Here is a 15,112-nt window from a genome sequence, read left to right as displayed (position 1 = left end):
CTAAGTGGTTAACGTGTTGAGAAGGAAAAGTTTGTGTTAGGGAAGTTGTTCCTTGATTAGATTTATCCTGATTGGCATCCAGATTAAAGGATTTCTTTCTTTATGATTATACAATATATGAGGTTATCAGATCTATTAACAGGAACCCACAGACAATTCTATGCCTGATTCTATAGAAAGAGACTAAGGTAGTTGTGGTAGTTGCATACTTAAGTAAAGACACAAACACAGTTTTCCCACACATTTTGTTTCTGGTGATTACTAAATAAAATTTTCCCCAGGAGGAATCAAAGTCATTTATTATTCAAAGACTTATTAATTTAAAGATAAATATTTAATTTGATCAAAGAACATTGGTCACAGGACATCTGAGAGTAGATTAGGTTACTGTGTACATGGAATTTCTGTGCATTTACAATTCTTATGTAATAGTCAAGAGAAACTTGCTTTATGACTGTACGTTTCCTTTTCTGCAATTTGTCCAGAGAGGAAAACAGGAAAAAAAGAAAAGAAAAAAAAATGATGAGTAGAGATATCGTGAAATATTACGGGTGTTGCCTGTAGGTTCTATTCAAGACAACAGAGAGAGGAGAGTTACTTAGCTAGTAATTTAAAGAAGGAATCTCTGAGGCACTGCCATTTAACCTGAAAGTGAAGCAGTATAAGTGTAGCTGGAACTATGTATGTGTATATCAGGGAGGAGATGAACAGAGACGAGAGCGCTCATTGTAGAGATAAAATCGATGCTTGGTTCTGTTTGTGTGGTTCTGGGACGTTATGTCAATGACTGAGCCCCAAATAATTAGTGAAGCTGCTATCTGAAACTGCAGACTAGAGGAGTAGTAGTTTTTATTTGGGAAGGAAGTTCCTGGCTTCTGTCTGATATACATTTCATTGTAGGTGTCTGCTTCCCATGCAATTATGGATGAGACCTCAGAAATGAAATCTAGCATTCGTTTTTACGCATTATTATCATAGTGGTAACAGGAGAAGACTGAATAATTATAACAGTTTTCGAAGATGGTGTATATAGTAAAAAGAGAGAAGAGGGCTACAATGGAGTTTTGAGATGTTGAAATAATATTGTTTGAGGAGAACTGTGCACAGTACACTGGCAGGAACTGACTAGTTTAAAGGCAGTGGGGAGTTTGTGATGTCAGAGGACCTTGGAAATATAAATTTCCTGACGGAGGTCATAGTCCAAGTCTGCTTGGGTCCAAGTAAAATACGAGAAACATTCATTGGATTTAATCACGGAGAGATAACTATAATGTTATAAAGGTTTATGTATACGCAAGTCAACAGTAACAGGGAGATCACCCCTAGTAAATCAAACTGTGGGAGGGGTGCCCAGAGATTGTCACTAATCCTGCACTACTCTTTCAGTTTACTTTGGAAGGAGGAAATTCATTGGGCAGGAACTAGAGATAAATTGGTTGAGAGATTTTGTTTCAAGAATGAAGAAACTGAAAAAGATGAAAGGGAATGGACTGGGAAGAGATGGGTGTTCGCTGGTAGAAGAGCTTCAGTTTACAATAATAAAATATCCTCCAGAGAGCAGGAGAGAAGGGGATACATTTGAGAAAAATGGGCTTATCCAGGCGTAGAAATGACTTTCAGTTTAAACAGGAGCGGCATCGCCAATGGGTGAAAATTCAGGAATAGGTGTTGACTTCATGACAGTGAGCTGACACATTTCTTCGAATATTCTACTTCATCTGCATGGTAGGAGGTGAGCACACTGTTGAAAATGAGAGAAGGTGAGAATTTCAGGGATTCAAAAAAACAAGGGGAACATTCGAAGTGTGTGCAAAACATGGGAGAATGGTTTATGATCACGTCCTGGTAGGATGCAGATATTTATAAAACTCATTGGGAGATACGTATGATAGATGCAGCCATAGGAAGCGGAGTCTTTTTGTCATCTCTCATTGGGGTCTTGATCATCAGCTGTGCTGAGAGGTCAGAGGGACCTGAGAATTGTTCCATAAAACTCAGGAGACATGGGAAGGATCGGGAGGCTGGGTCAATGCACTGGAGGATTCCTGTGTTGGGAGAACCTAAGCACGGTAGTCATTGTGTGAACAGACTGGAGGGGAAGTGTTATGATAACGGGGAGGATTCCAACCACTGATTTGATAGGTGACATATCCAGGTGAAACTTGAATCTGGGATCCATACCTCAACACCAGCATATTTAGGAATTTGAGATGCAGAAACAGCCTGAGCTACGTTTGAATTCTAGCTCTGTCATTTTCTAGCTGCATGATCTTCTCACATAAGCAAAATTTCAGAACCTAGCTTATGTTACTTGTTAAAAGGTAACTAATCTATAAGTAACAGGGTTGTACTAAAGATAAATGAGCAAACGTAGGTAAATCTCAATCACAGGGTCTCAAAAGGAATGTTTTCTCTTTTCAGGATCTCAGGGTTGTGATCCACCCCTGTTCCTGACGCATTATCAGTATTTGTCTATGCAGTAGTTAATGATTAACATTGACTTAGGTAGCACTTGACAGTTGACACATACTTTCCTATAGAAAAATTATGAGATGAAGAATGTTTCTCCCCATGACATTTAGTAGGACAGAACTCCACCTATTCTTTCACTAATGTATCTGAAGGTGTCGACTAAATTTCACTCCAAATTAAACTTCACTCTATATTTGATGAGCATGTCTGCCCTGTGTGGATTGTGGTACCCAACAGTGGGCTTATAATGTACGTACTCCTGCTGCTTTCCTGTGCAAGGGGTTTTTAGCCCTGATTTGTGTGACAAGACCTTCCAACAAGACATGAGTCCCTGGATTGTTTTCCCCACTATGAAGTAGACCCAAAGTGGCCTGGCCACATGGTCCAAGGCCATGGAGGGCAGCAATAGGGTTGAGGCCCTCATGTTGCTTGATTCCCACATGGGGAGGAATCAAGGTGACTGAGGGCAAGGGCATCCGGGGTGTGGGGAGAGGGCACAGCAGGGAGGGTGGGGCCTCTGAAGCACTGGGGCGGGTGTTGGAGAAAAAATCCTGGTACGTTTGATCAAGAATTATTTCATGAAACATTTGAGAGTGGTGTTCTTTCTGTGGAGTCAACATTCCCCAACTGATCATTGTGCGGGTTTCCTGCAGTTTGGTGTAACTCCTAGGAACTGAACATTAATGAAATAACTCTGAAAAAGTAGCTCTAATAAAAGTACAACACCCAAGGATTTTCATGTTTTATGTGTAAATGAAAATATTACACTCTTGATTATGTGCAGTAGCCTACACTGCCTTATTGTTGACCCTGGAGAGAGGGGGTTCACCATATCTACACATGCCCGGGGGTTAGGTGGTAGAGCTCATTCCCAGGTGAGTGGCTGGGGATTCATGCCTGGAATGCCTAACAATGCTTTAAATGCCTGGATTCTCTTGGTTGCTTTCCCTTTCCTCATCTTTACCTGCTCAGTTTTTCATCTGGCCCTGCATAAGTATGCAGAGGCGGACAAGTGTTGGCTGAGTTCCTTACAATGAAACAACAGGTGAGAAGAGACTTATTTTTATTCTTGAATTGGTCCGTCTTTTGCCAAATGGTCAGGTTTCTCCTTTTGGCCTGGATCTTCTAAGTACACCCATGAAATGCCAGTTATGTTCACCACCCTGTTAGGGAGACTGATGTGGAAATAATCTCCTTCCGTCATTCACACCCACTTGTTCCAGACTCCATTAATGCTGTGACGTCACAGAACACATGGGAGAGATTTTCACTAAAAACAATAAATACAGCCCTTAGCCTCAGTAAAGAAAAATTCCCTAATTACCATGTGAATGACTACAACAGCCTTAGGTGTGTGGTGAACACAGGTGATAGTAATGAGAGAAACAAGTTTGTAGACCCAGGGTGGGGGTGGGGGGGTGGGGGGGTGGAGCAGATATTAAAGGTGCTGGGGTGGAGGTGGATGCTGGACAATAAAGAGTAATGAGGAATTGTTTACTATTTCTAATTTTTAAAATATTAAGCTTTTTATAGACTATATTTGAACATTTTTAAGTCTACAAAAGAAGATAAATAAAATTTCCTTCCTTCACAATAACTCAATTATCCTATGTGTACTTTTCTTTTTAAAGAGTTTCCTATTTATTTATTTATTATTTATTTTTGGCTGTGTTGGGTCTTTGTTTCTGAGCACAGGCTTTCTCTACTTGCTGCGAGTGGGGGCTACTCTTCGTTGAGGGGCACGGATTCCTCATTGCCGTGTCTTCTCTTATTGCTGAGCACGGGCTCCAGGCGCGCATGCTCAGTAGTTGTGGCTCACGGGCTTGGTCGTTCCGTGGCACGTGGGATCCTCCCAGACCAGAGATCAAACCCATGTTTCCTGCATTGGCAGGTGGACTCTCAACCACTGCGCCACCAGGGAAGTCCCTCCCTATGTGTTCTTCACCTTTGTTCAAACTTGAAAATTGAATGTAACATATGCAGATTATTCTTTTCTTAATTGTAACTGTGTATTGAGGAGAAAGTGTATGATAGACAGAATGAAATGTAGGGCACTGGACAGGAAATGACACATTAGGGAGTTCGAAGCCCTCACTCCCCGCCAGTAACATCAATACAGCCACCAGGGTTTGTCAGCACAGGGGACCCAAGAAGTGGCAACAATGATCTCTTTTCTGCTCCCACCACTCTCTGACCTGGCAGGAGTACGGATTACCTGCCGATATGTGTGTGTGCGTGTGTGTTTCTTTTTTCTTGATGCCACAGCTGGACTTGCTGATTGAGCCTGCGTGTTTTAAGAAAGCAACAGCCATGTTGCACTAACAATACAGTGGACCCTCTGTCGCTCTTGTGTCTTTGGGAGTTGAGTGCACACAAAATTTGTATGATGGATCCAGGCGCGAACTTCCAGTTGTCCTCTTGGCTCATACCTGCTATGTCAGGGGAATGTTCTTCCCTTGGGAAATCAGCTCAAAGCTTTTGGAGAGAAAGGCTGCACTGGTGTAGGTTGGGGCCAGCAACCTTCGGCATGGACGACTGGGCAAACCAAGTGAATTTCTAAGGGTTCCTGATATGAGGAAAGAGGCTGAGGACATAGGGAGGCCAGGCCTGCAGAGTGAAAGTTCTTCTTGCCTGTAGGTAGCTCTGGGTGTGGGTGGAGGAGAGACATTGAGGGACTGAGATGCCAGCTGCCTGTCCCAGGACTGCAGAAGGAGGGGGCAGAAAAGCAGAAAGTGTGGCTCATGTTTGTTTCTGACACACTCATCGTTCTGGTTCTTGACCCCAGGCTGTAAGGAGGAATTTACTCTTGTTTTGCAAAGTTGCTTTACCTATTCCAATCCTCTACTTTTCCATTTACTCTTTTCAAAAGATATATATAAACTCGCTATTTTCATTAAACAGCTTGTCATCAACATTTTTTCCAAGTCAATACCTATACATCTAGCTCATTTTTTTTTAAAAAAATCAATAAACCAAAGCACAAAGTGATAGTACTGTATTGTCTGAATGTACTTGAAATTTACTTACCTGGTCCCTCTCATTGGCTGTTTTCTAAATGTTCTGTTCTTAAGTAATACTGATATCAATGTTCTTAGTACACATGTATTTGCACAAATGTTCCCACCTACCCACTTCTTGTCATTTGACTTTGCTTGTGAAATATGTAAAGATCAATTAGGTGGTCAAGTTATCAATCGTTTCCTTTATGGCTTCTGGGCCCTGGTTTTGATGTTTTAGTAACATCTCCACTCTGCAATTACAGAATAAAATGTCGTCCGTGTTTTCTATTGGTACGTTCATGGTTTCAGCTTACAGTTCACGCAGTCCATCCCCCTGCAGAATTTTCCTTGTTTACAGCGGCCGGCGGCCCAGGAATTGCGTGAAGAGCACGTCTCTTTCGCGGCAGCCTCCCGGCACCATCCTCCCAGCTCCTCGTCTCCCGTCTGCTGCCGGGGTCGCGCCGTGTCGTGCCGAGCCGGTCGCTAGCTCCGAGGCGGACTCCCCGAGACGAGCTCGGACGTTTGGGCGGCCGGCACTGCACCCTCGCCTTTCGGCGATCGGGATCCGGCCCAGGGACGTTCGAGCCGGTGGTCGGGCGCCACCTGGCGGCCGCTTTTATATCGTCCCTTGTCTCCGGAGCTTCGGCGATCTTCGCGAGGGCTGACATTCGGACGCCGGGCGCGAGGCAGCGTTCCGGGAGCCCGGCTACGCCTGTGGCGACTGTCCCGGTGTTCCCGGGGCATGGGCTCCTCCTGCGTTCGCTGGAGATTGGGTGTGTAGGTTTACGAGGTTGTGATCGTTGCCTCGCTCCCCAGTAAGATGTGAGGGCTGCCTAGCTTGGTCGACCAGCAACCGCCTCTTCTCCTCCAGCCACGAGAACTAAGCGGACTCGACCCTACCTGGGTCGCCCGCCGCGTTGTGTAGGGAGAGGTTCTTGCGAGCCCTCCGGAGCGCCTGAGGCTCGATGGTCCGTCCTTCTGAGTCACTTTAGGAGCGTTCATTTTCTACCACTTCGGTCCACGAGCGTCCCACTCCGGACGTGGGGAACGCACCGGGCACGGGCGTTGAGGCCGCTGGAGGGCCCGATGTGCTTGTTGTCTGGCGCGCTTGGGTCCCGGTCTCCGGGGCATGGGCGCATGCTTCTTTCGGGGGTTTGGACGGGCAGACATGCCTATTGTGAGGACGGCGCTGCGCTCCCTTAAAGTCGTTGAGTGGTGGGTCTGGGCGGTTCGACCGGCACTCCCTTGTGTCCCTTGCGCGTGAAACGCCCACATTGAAGCACGTGGTTAAGAGGGGGTATCCATCCCCGGAGTCGTCCGTGTGGCCCGGTGGTCGTACTTCCGCTTGCCAAGTGTCGCCTGAGAGGTTCTAAGTCTCCTACGGACGTGGACGCCGCCAAGTTTCCGGCGGTCTTCTCTCTCGATCCCCTTCGCCCTTATTCCCAAATTTGTTTTTCTCCGCAGTGGGTAGGGCCCGAATGGCGTAACGAGGAGGCACTGGAAGTGCGACCCCGGCCTTCACGTCCTCCTTCCCACGGGACCGCCACGCCCCGTCCAATAGGACGCCCGGTGCTGCTTCTTGGCCGCCTTGGGAAAACGGTGCGTCCCGCTCCCGTCGCCGTGGTGGAGCTCCTCCCATGCGGCTACTTTCTCCGAAATCCGCGAAAAGCGGTCATGCGGCTCCGCAGACGGTATTCCCCTGCAGGCCGAAGTGCGTCTAAGGGGGAGCGCCCGGCGTCCCCACTTCTGCTGGCTTCGTCGGCGAAGCGCTTGTGTGGACCAGGTCTCTCACCACAGGTGACAGCAAGGACAGTCGCGGGCGAGAGGGGAGGGCGCTCCAGGCGCAGCCACGGTTCCGCTTGTGGCTTGGTGGTCGGAGAAGCCTAACAAATGTGGAAATGGGGAGCTGCCTGGGGCGTCTGGTGATGGTCGTGAGAAGGCACGAGGCGATGCGCGGTCCTGGGTGGGCGCGGTTGTCAGAGGCTCCTCGTGAGAATCTCGTACCGGAATGGCCTCTGAACGCGCGTGTGGACGAGGAGACAACCCGTGGAGAGAAGTGGTACCTGCGGTGGGCCAGAGGGCATGAGTTCGGACGGGTGGAGGCGCACCTTCTCTTCCGTGCCATGCAGATCTGTCCCGGTGGTTTTTCCTCCATTTGGTTGTTACCTGGCGTCCGCTGCTGCAAGGACGACTAGATGACCATACAGCGTTGTCGTGGCAAGAAACAATTTCAGTGACTTGAGAATTTGTTCTGAGATCCACTAGTGTAGACACTGGCGAAGTGAGAAATTCTGAGATCTACAGAATTGAAAATTACTATTGTCGTTACTCAACAGCATTGTAATTACCATTGTTTGTAATTAGTGATAAAACTGAGTAAGGTTGAGTCACACAGTAGCTGACTAATTGGGGATGATCAAAAGGGGGTTTTCAGTATTTCTAAATCCTGCTAAATGGGCAGAGGGCAAGGTGGAGACAGCAGGTATGTGCCAGGTAAGGCTGTGACGGGTGTGAGAATAAAGAGAGGTGTTGAGCAGATTATGGAGGGTTTCTGAATGGTACAAGAGGCTGGAAAGCATTCTTAAAGATATGTGGGGGGACAGATCTGGTAAGTTGCAGTTTACAGAAAGAGAAAGGCTCATTGCTAGTCTCCACAAAGGGTTCAGTAACTGAGTATCTTATCAAATGCTCTGTTAACACTGCAGTTTATAAATCCTTTAGAAACATACCCTACACATTTGCTAGCAGCAGAATTATGCATTGCTGCAGTTTGTAATATAAACAGATTATTGAATATCAGCATGCATCCCAACGTGGATTGGCAAAGTGCATTATAGTACGTCATCCATTCAGTGCAGTGTCCTGCAGGAAACGATGTCTTGATAGAGGATAATTTGCAAGATACTGTCAAATGAATAAAAGCAAGCTATAACAGCACCGTGCCTAGTGTTCTACTATTTGTGTTTTTAATTAGGGTGCCAAGGAGAAATGTATATTCATATTTGCTTGTATGCACATAAAGACACTCTGGAAGTTTGCCGTGGGAAACCAGATACATGGCTACCTGTGGAGGGCAGGGGCTCCTGAGCAAAGGGGGGGGAGGCGGTGCAGGGCACAATGTAATGCAATTTTCAGGACCTTCAACCATGTACATGTATTACAACCTCTCTAGAAATCCAAGAAATTGAATTTTTTAAACCTCCAAGGATTAAAATTCATTTACTATTTCTACCGAGTACATGTCAAGTTTGTTTCACCATGGAGCTATGCCTTCTCTAAAATGTCTACTCAAGCCTTCCATGGTGATTTTGACTATTTTCCCTTACTTTGGTAGCAGACAAAGAAAACCAGGGGAATCAACGGTTGTGTAGTTCATCAGCCCCTGCAGTGGCTCCCCTGCGTTTTTCTTTCAAATACTTTATACACTGTGTTTTTTGGTGCTATTTTCATAAGTTTTATTTGCAAGAAAGAGGATAGAGGAGAAATAAAGCTGTATTAGGGTTTTGCTACGGTTGCCAGACCAAGATAGTGTAGACTGGGAGGCTTAATTTTCTCACAGCTCTGGAGGCTTTGAGTTCAAGATCAAGGTGTCTACAGGTTCATTTTCTTCTGAGGCCTCTCTCCCTTGATCGGAGGTGGCTGCATTCTTGCTGCATCCTCAGATGGACATAACTGTATGAGCTGAGTGTGCATGGCTGTGTCCTAATCTTCTCATAGGGGCATAGCTCTGGATTAGGGCTCACCAATATGACCCACTTTAACTTCATCATCTCTCCTAAGGCCCTATTCCCAAATACAGTCACATTCTGAGGTAGAAGGGTCTGAACTTCAATATATGAACTTACAGGGTTTCAGTTCAGACCTGAAGGAAAGCCGCTCCCCGTTGGTTGAAGCAGAAATCTCAGAGGAGAGAGGAGTCTTCCCACATGGCCTAGAACTTCTTGACACAGCCAATTCATGACCCATAAGCCTGATACCGTGGTTTCGCATGTCTCTGTGACAGAGAGTGGAGGTCAGGGAATGACTAAGGAATTATGTCCTCAGTACATTGTCACTAAATATTTCTGCCTTTTGGAGGCCAGGTGTTCACAAAAGTAAAGAAGTTATGTTTTGCTCAGCAAGTTCTCGGCCTTGGAAGTACACAAGGCACTGAGGAATCAGCCTAAGTGTCTCCCATATCCTGAGCAGGCCACGGACACAGGAGCAGGAGACAGCCATTAGAGGCCACAACCTTGCTGGGAAGCAGGTGCATCACCAGTTTAGCTCAATCAGATCTATGTTCTAGGTGCTGAGCTTGAGGAAGGCGTCAGTCCTGGGACACTGTGGACATGATGCAGAAAAATTACCTTAAACCCTGAGTCCTACTTAAATAGAAAAACTGTGAGATATTAATTCTTATTGCCTCCACTGAGCTATAAACTTGGTGAAGGTGGCTATGTTATACGTTTCACCTCTTAGTCTCCAGAAAATTCCACATGCTGGAATCCTGGAGACTCTCAATAAATATTTGTTACTTTAATGTGTGGTGTGGGAGAGAGCTACCTGATTTTTCTTGAAGAGTCTTGTCCTATGATAATTTACAAAATCCAGAACACTTGCGAGATATGTTCTCCCTTAAGTATCTGATGGATACTGTGGACCCTCCACCTAGTAATGCACATGCACAGACACAAACACATTGCTGCAGTCGGCCTCAAGTGTTCTATTTCCCTCTTTTCAAGCTCATAGACCAACCCTTTAGCCTTCTATATATATGGGCTTTATACTCGTTTTGTGTGTGTGGGTGTGTGCATACATCAAGAAAGAAAAAGTTAATGGATTTGAAGGGAGAGAACACATCATGTAGCTCCTGCCCTCTCTCAAGCCAACCCGACAGCAGATAAACTTAGGACATAGGCATTCTCCACGAGGACCGTCTCTTTTCCCCAGGTCTTTATTTTTCTTTATTTTTAACATCTTTATTGGAGTATAATTGCTTTACACTGGTGTGTTAATTTCTGCTTTATAACAAAGTGAATCAGCTCTATAGCCTGGTCCTCATTGATTAGCACCATTCTCATTGGAGGAAGAATGGAACTCGGGAGGGGGACCAAGTCCCTCTGACTTCCCTGGCTCAGGGTGCAGAGGGTGGGAGGGGTGCCCCAGCCCCTGCCTCTGTTTACTCCCTGAAAAGTAGGGGCCACAGCCTCAGCTGCAGAAGCAGAAGAGCCACTCCTCTTCTCTTTGCTTAGTGTTCTCATGCAATATCTCTTCCAATATTTTCACTTTCAGCATATGAATGTCCTTACTTCTGAGTGAGTCTCTTGTAGACAACATATAGTTGGACCCTTTATGTCTATCTTGTCCATCTTTGTTTTTTTAATGTTATTAAATATTCACCTATATTTTAGTATGAAACATAATTTTATTTCTTTATATTTAAATCTTTAAGACCTACATAATTTATCTTAGCATCCAAATTGGTTTAAAAGCAGCCACCCCTGACTCTGTATATTAAATAATTCAACCATTTTACACTTACTTAAAACGACATCCCTATCACATATTAAATTTTTGTTTTTCCTTTTCCTCCTATGTCATAAGAATGTCCAGAGGAACTGAATTTAGTTGACTTCTTTAACTGTATAGGATACCTAGTCATATTATATGAGAAGGCCATAGCAGGAGAGAAATATAATTCTAATTCTACACACTAGTATGTATTCTAGACTGACTAGTCTCTCTCACTGACCATCAGACTATTTCTACTTGGCTTTGTATTTCCAGTGAAGTTACACTTTCATATCCGCATGGATACCATGGCTTAAAATGCCCCATACATCCTCAATATACCTGTAAATTCATTTATCGACATCATTCGGTGCCTACTGTGTACCATGCACCAAGCTAAGGAGTGAACCAGAAAAATACAACTCTTCCCACAATGTGGCATGAATATTATCTGGTAGAAGACAATCCTTAAATATTCACACCAATAATCCATCACAGCTGTGTTTGGTGCTACAAAGTATACCCTTTGCAGCTGAGAAGTCTCGTTTCCAGATCTGTTCACTTCTGCATACTTTGAGTGCACAGCCGATTTCCAATTCCCAATGAAAAATACCAGAAGGAACTTGGAGAATTATCTTCAGAGTATTTACAAGATGTTATAAGCTAATGAGAGGAGTAGGAAAAAATAATTAAAACAAACCCCTAAAGTATTAGGCAACAAAATCCCATCAGCTCAATGCACTTGGAGACAGTCCTTTAAATTCTCAGGTCTATATCCTGAGCAAAGCCAGGCCCATGGCAGATGAGGTCCCAAACAAGTTAAATAAGATCAAGAATGTGGCAGAAAGGCAACTCCAATGCAGGATCATTTTGCCTTTTGAAAGGGAAAACCTGTTACTACCATTTTATGTACTGTGACCTGTTTTCCTGGGGTGTCCCTATTCTCTACAATTAATAGGTTTCAAAACTGTGGGCAACTGGAAGGAATAATTTTAATAGCTGAAACAAACAAAAAATTCCTTTATGAGAAAAAGAAAAATGAAAACCAAAAAAACACAAAATTTTCCAACCAGCAAATTTTACATGCATTGAGAGGCTACAGAGTCACTGACAGTGATTAAACCACAGAGCACCAGTTTTCCAGCTCAAACTGGAAAGGATTTGTTTTTAAATTAAAGTAGATATGTCTGAGGACATCTAAATATAAGTAATTCTTTGTAAAAAATTTCTCCCTCGGGGTCGGATAGGGAGGGTGGAAGGGAGACGCAAGAGGGAGGGGACATGGGCACACATGTATACATATAGCTGATTCACTCTGTTACAGACCAGAAACCAACACATTGTGAAGAAAGTATACTCCAAAAAAGGTGTTTTAAAAAAAAAGTTCTCCCTCAATGAACCCATTTTGATGGTAACAAATAAATATGACTTTATAATAACCTAAAAAAAAAGCCAACCTAAGTTTTTGTTTGTTTTGTTTTGTCAGTATGCGGGTCTCTCACTGCTGTGGCCTCTCCCGTTGCGGAGCACAGGCTCCGGATGCGCAGGCTCAGCGGCCATGGCTCACGGGCCCAGCCGCTCCGTGCATATGGGATCCTCCTGGACCGGGGAATGAACCCCTGTTCCCTGCATTGGCAGGCGGACTCTCAACCACTGCACCACCAGGGAAGCCCCAAGAGGCCAATTTAAAACAAAAACAAACGGGTAACTTGTATTTTTACTTTAAAATAAGTTTGAGATTTCTGAAGTCTATGCTGATGAAAGAGGATGCCAACAAATTCACTCATCTCCGTACATAAAGTTAAGCTTTCTAAACTAAATCTCTTTAGCATGAGATCAAAAACAGTCTGCTCTTAGAAGATTCCCCAAATGCTATCTCTTCCAACTCTTTAAAAGCTAGCTTCTGTTTCTCCAAGAAGCAAAAGACATTCATTTTTGCAAACAAACACTATAGGTATCTGAAATGCAAAATAACCAGCAAGCCACATTCTTTTTCACAGAATTAATGGGAACTATCACCTGTTTCTCAGATTGTTTATGTCCCTGTTTTCTTTTTTTTCACTGGCAGGACGGTCCAGAACCTCTATTTTGCCTTTTCCATCTTCTGAATGAGGAAGCTTAATTGTATCGATGGTGACTTCACCTTCAAAAGAGGTGCTATCATCTTCATCCTCAAATTCTGAACTGTCCTCTGAACTGTCTTGTGAATTCTCTTGTGAACTGTCATCTTCTTTTGAATCAGACTGATTCATCTCAAACAAGGTCATATCCATTTGCATAACTTTTCCGAGAGTGTCAATATTTTCAATATTGAAATGACCAGGTGGTGCAGCTGCCATTTCTTTCCTTAGCTTTTCGTCTGCCTGAGCCATCTGTGGGAGAAAGCTCTGTACTTGGTCCAATAGGGGACTCCTCTCTATCCTGTTTGAAGAGTGGAATTCTTTCTGGAATTACGCTTGGAGTTGATGAGCAACCTGTCCCATATACCTCCGCGGCCGCCCCTGCCCTCCATCAGCAGCTCTCTGGACACCAAGACCCTGGAGCTCTCCCGGGAAAATGACGAACAGCTCGCATTGGGCTGGGATTTGCCATGGGCCTCCCTGCTGCTCGCCCGTTTTCAGAGCAGCCCCTCCAGGCCCAGATGCCGGAAAAAGGCTGGGGACATCTTTGTTTTTTAACTGATGAGTTTAAACCATATATATATATATATATATATATTATATATATATATATATATATATAAATTACTGATATGGAATGATATTTAATTGCCAATTTGTTTTCTGTAATGTCATATAGCTTTTCTGTCCCACATTTTCTCACATACTGACGCCCTTTGTTCTTACTTTTTGTACTCATTTTCAAAATTAATTTCTTTGGCTGTGCCAGGTCTTAGTTGTGGCATGGGGGGCCTTTGACCTTCTTTGCAGCATGCGAACTCTTAGTTGTGGCATGTGGGATCTAGTTCCCTGACCAGGGATTGAGCCCAGGCCCTCTGCATTGAGAGCGTGGAGTCTTCGCCACTGGACCACCAGGGAAGTCCCCTGACTTGACTTACTTTTAATTTCCTTCTGTGTATATTCTATAGATAATGAATTTGTGGATACCATGGAGGTTACATATAAAATCCTATCAAACTAGCTTAAACTGATATCAACATAATTTTAATCACACGCAAAATCTCTATTACATCTCCAATTACATCACACATTAATTACATGTTATTAATGTCACAAATCACATATTTACACATTAATTACGTTATTAATGTCACAAGTCACATATGTATACATTGTTTTCTGTTAATGTAGATGTAAGAATTCGTTATTTGGGGATGCTATAACAAAATGCCACAGCTTGGGTAGCTTATAAACAGAAGTTTATTTCTCATGGTTCTGGAGGCTGAAGTGTGAGATCAAGGTGGTTAGGTAAAGGTCTTTTTCTGAGTCATAGACTTTTCATTATATCATCACCTGGAGGAAGGGGCTAGAGAGTTCTCTGAGGTCTCTTTTAAAAGCACACAAGAGACTTCCCTGGTAGGCCAGTGGTTAAGAATCCGTCTTCCAATGCAGGGGACATGAGTTCGATCTTTGGTCAGAGAACTAAGATCACACATGCCAAAGGGCAACTAAGCCCATGCACCACAACTATTGAGCCTGTATGCTGGCTCTACAGCCTGTCTGCCACAACTAGAGAGCCTGTGTGCTGCACTTACCAAGCCCCCATATCACAGCTAGATATGAAGCCTGTGCATCACAACAAAGATCCCACGTGCTGCAACTAAGAGTGAATGTAGCCAGATAAGTAAATACATACATATTTTAAAATAAATAGAAGCACACACATTATATTCATGGTGGCTCTGTCCTCATAACCTAAGCACCCCCCAAAGACCCTACATCCTAATACCAACACATTTGGAGGTTGTATTTTTAACATATGAATTTTGGGGGAAAAAATCACGCAATAGCAATAAATTTATAATTATTTTAATATTTTGGTTTAAAAAATATCCTAGAATAATAAAAGGTATAGCCAAAAGTCAAAATTATAGTGTTTTCTCTATTTGTCCATTTATTTTCCTTTATCAGAGACATATATATTTTCATATGGCCTCAAGTTACTGGTGTCCTTTCATTTGAACTTGAAGT

The 15,112-nt window shown here is 43.9% G+C and overlaps 1 protein-coding gene and 1 pseudogene across 13 annotated transcripts in view; both read right to left on the bottom strand.

The window, feature by feature from the left end:
- The window catches only part of LOC132514302 (uncharacterized), a 53,196-nt gene that overhangs the window by 16,783 nt on the left and 21,301 nt on the right, over nucleotides 1-15,112 (bottom strand). The window contains exons 3-4 of one of the 13 annotated variants that reach the window (XR_009538733.1): nucleotides 9,334-9,791; nucleotides 5,500-7,744 (exon numbers count right to left, since the gene is read on the bottom strand). The exons of 4 other annotated variants lie outside the window; for them this stretch is intronic. Coding sequence is in view for 2 of the 9 variants with exons in the window: in XM_060138911.1 (XP_059994894.1) it covers nucleotides 1,710-1,741; nucleotides 7,580-7,769 (222 nt within the window). In the remaining 7 variants the exon portion in view is untranslated. Of the gene's footprint in view, nucleotides 1-1,511; nucleotides 1,742-5,499; nucleotides 7,770-9,316; nucleotides 9,792-15,112 lie in introns of those variants that run through there. 8 more of the 13 variants (XR_009538732.1, XR_009538723.1, XR_009538725.1 and 5 more) reach the window with 8 other exon arrangements.
- Nucleotides 11,487-13,554, bottom strand: LOC132514299 (NOP protein chaperone 1-like; annotated as a pseudogene).

Source organism: Lagenorhynchus albirostris, unplaced genomic scaffold (assembly GCF_949774975.1).
Source record: "Lagenorhynchus albirostris unplaced genomic scaffold, mLagAlb1.1 scaffold_137, whole genome shotgun sequence".
NCBI classification, from domain to species: Eukaryota; Metazoa; Chordata; class Mammalia; order Artiodactyla; family Delphinidae; genus Lagenorhynchus; species Lagenorhynchus albirostris.
The sequence above is the reverse complement of the archived record's forward strand: the minus strand, read 5'-3'. Positions and strand labels throughout refer to the sequence as shown.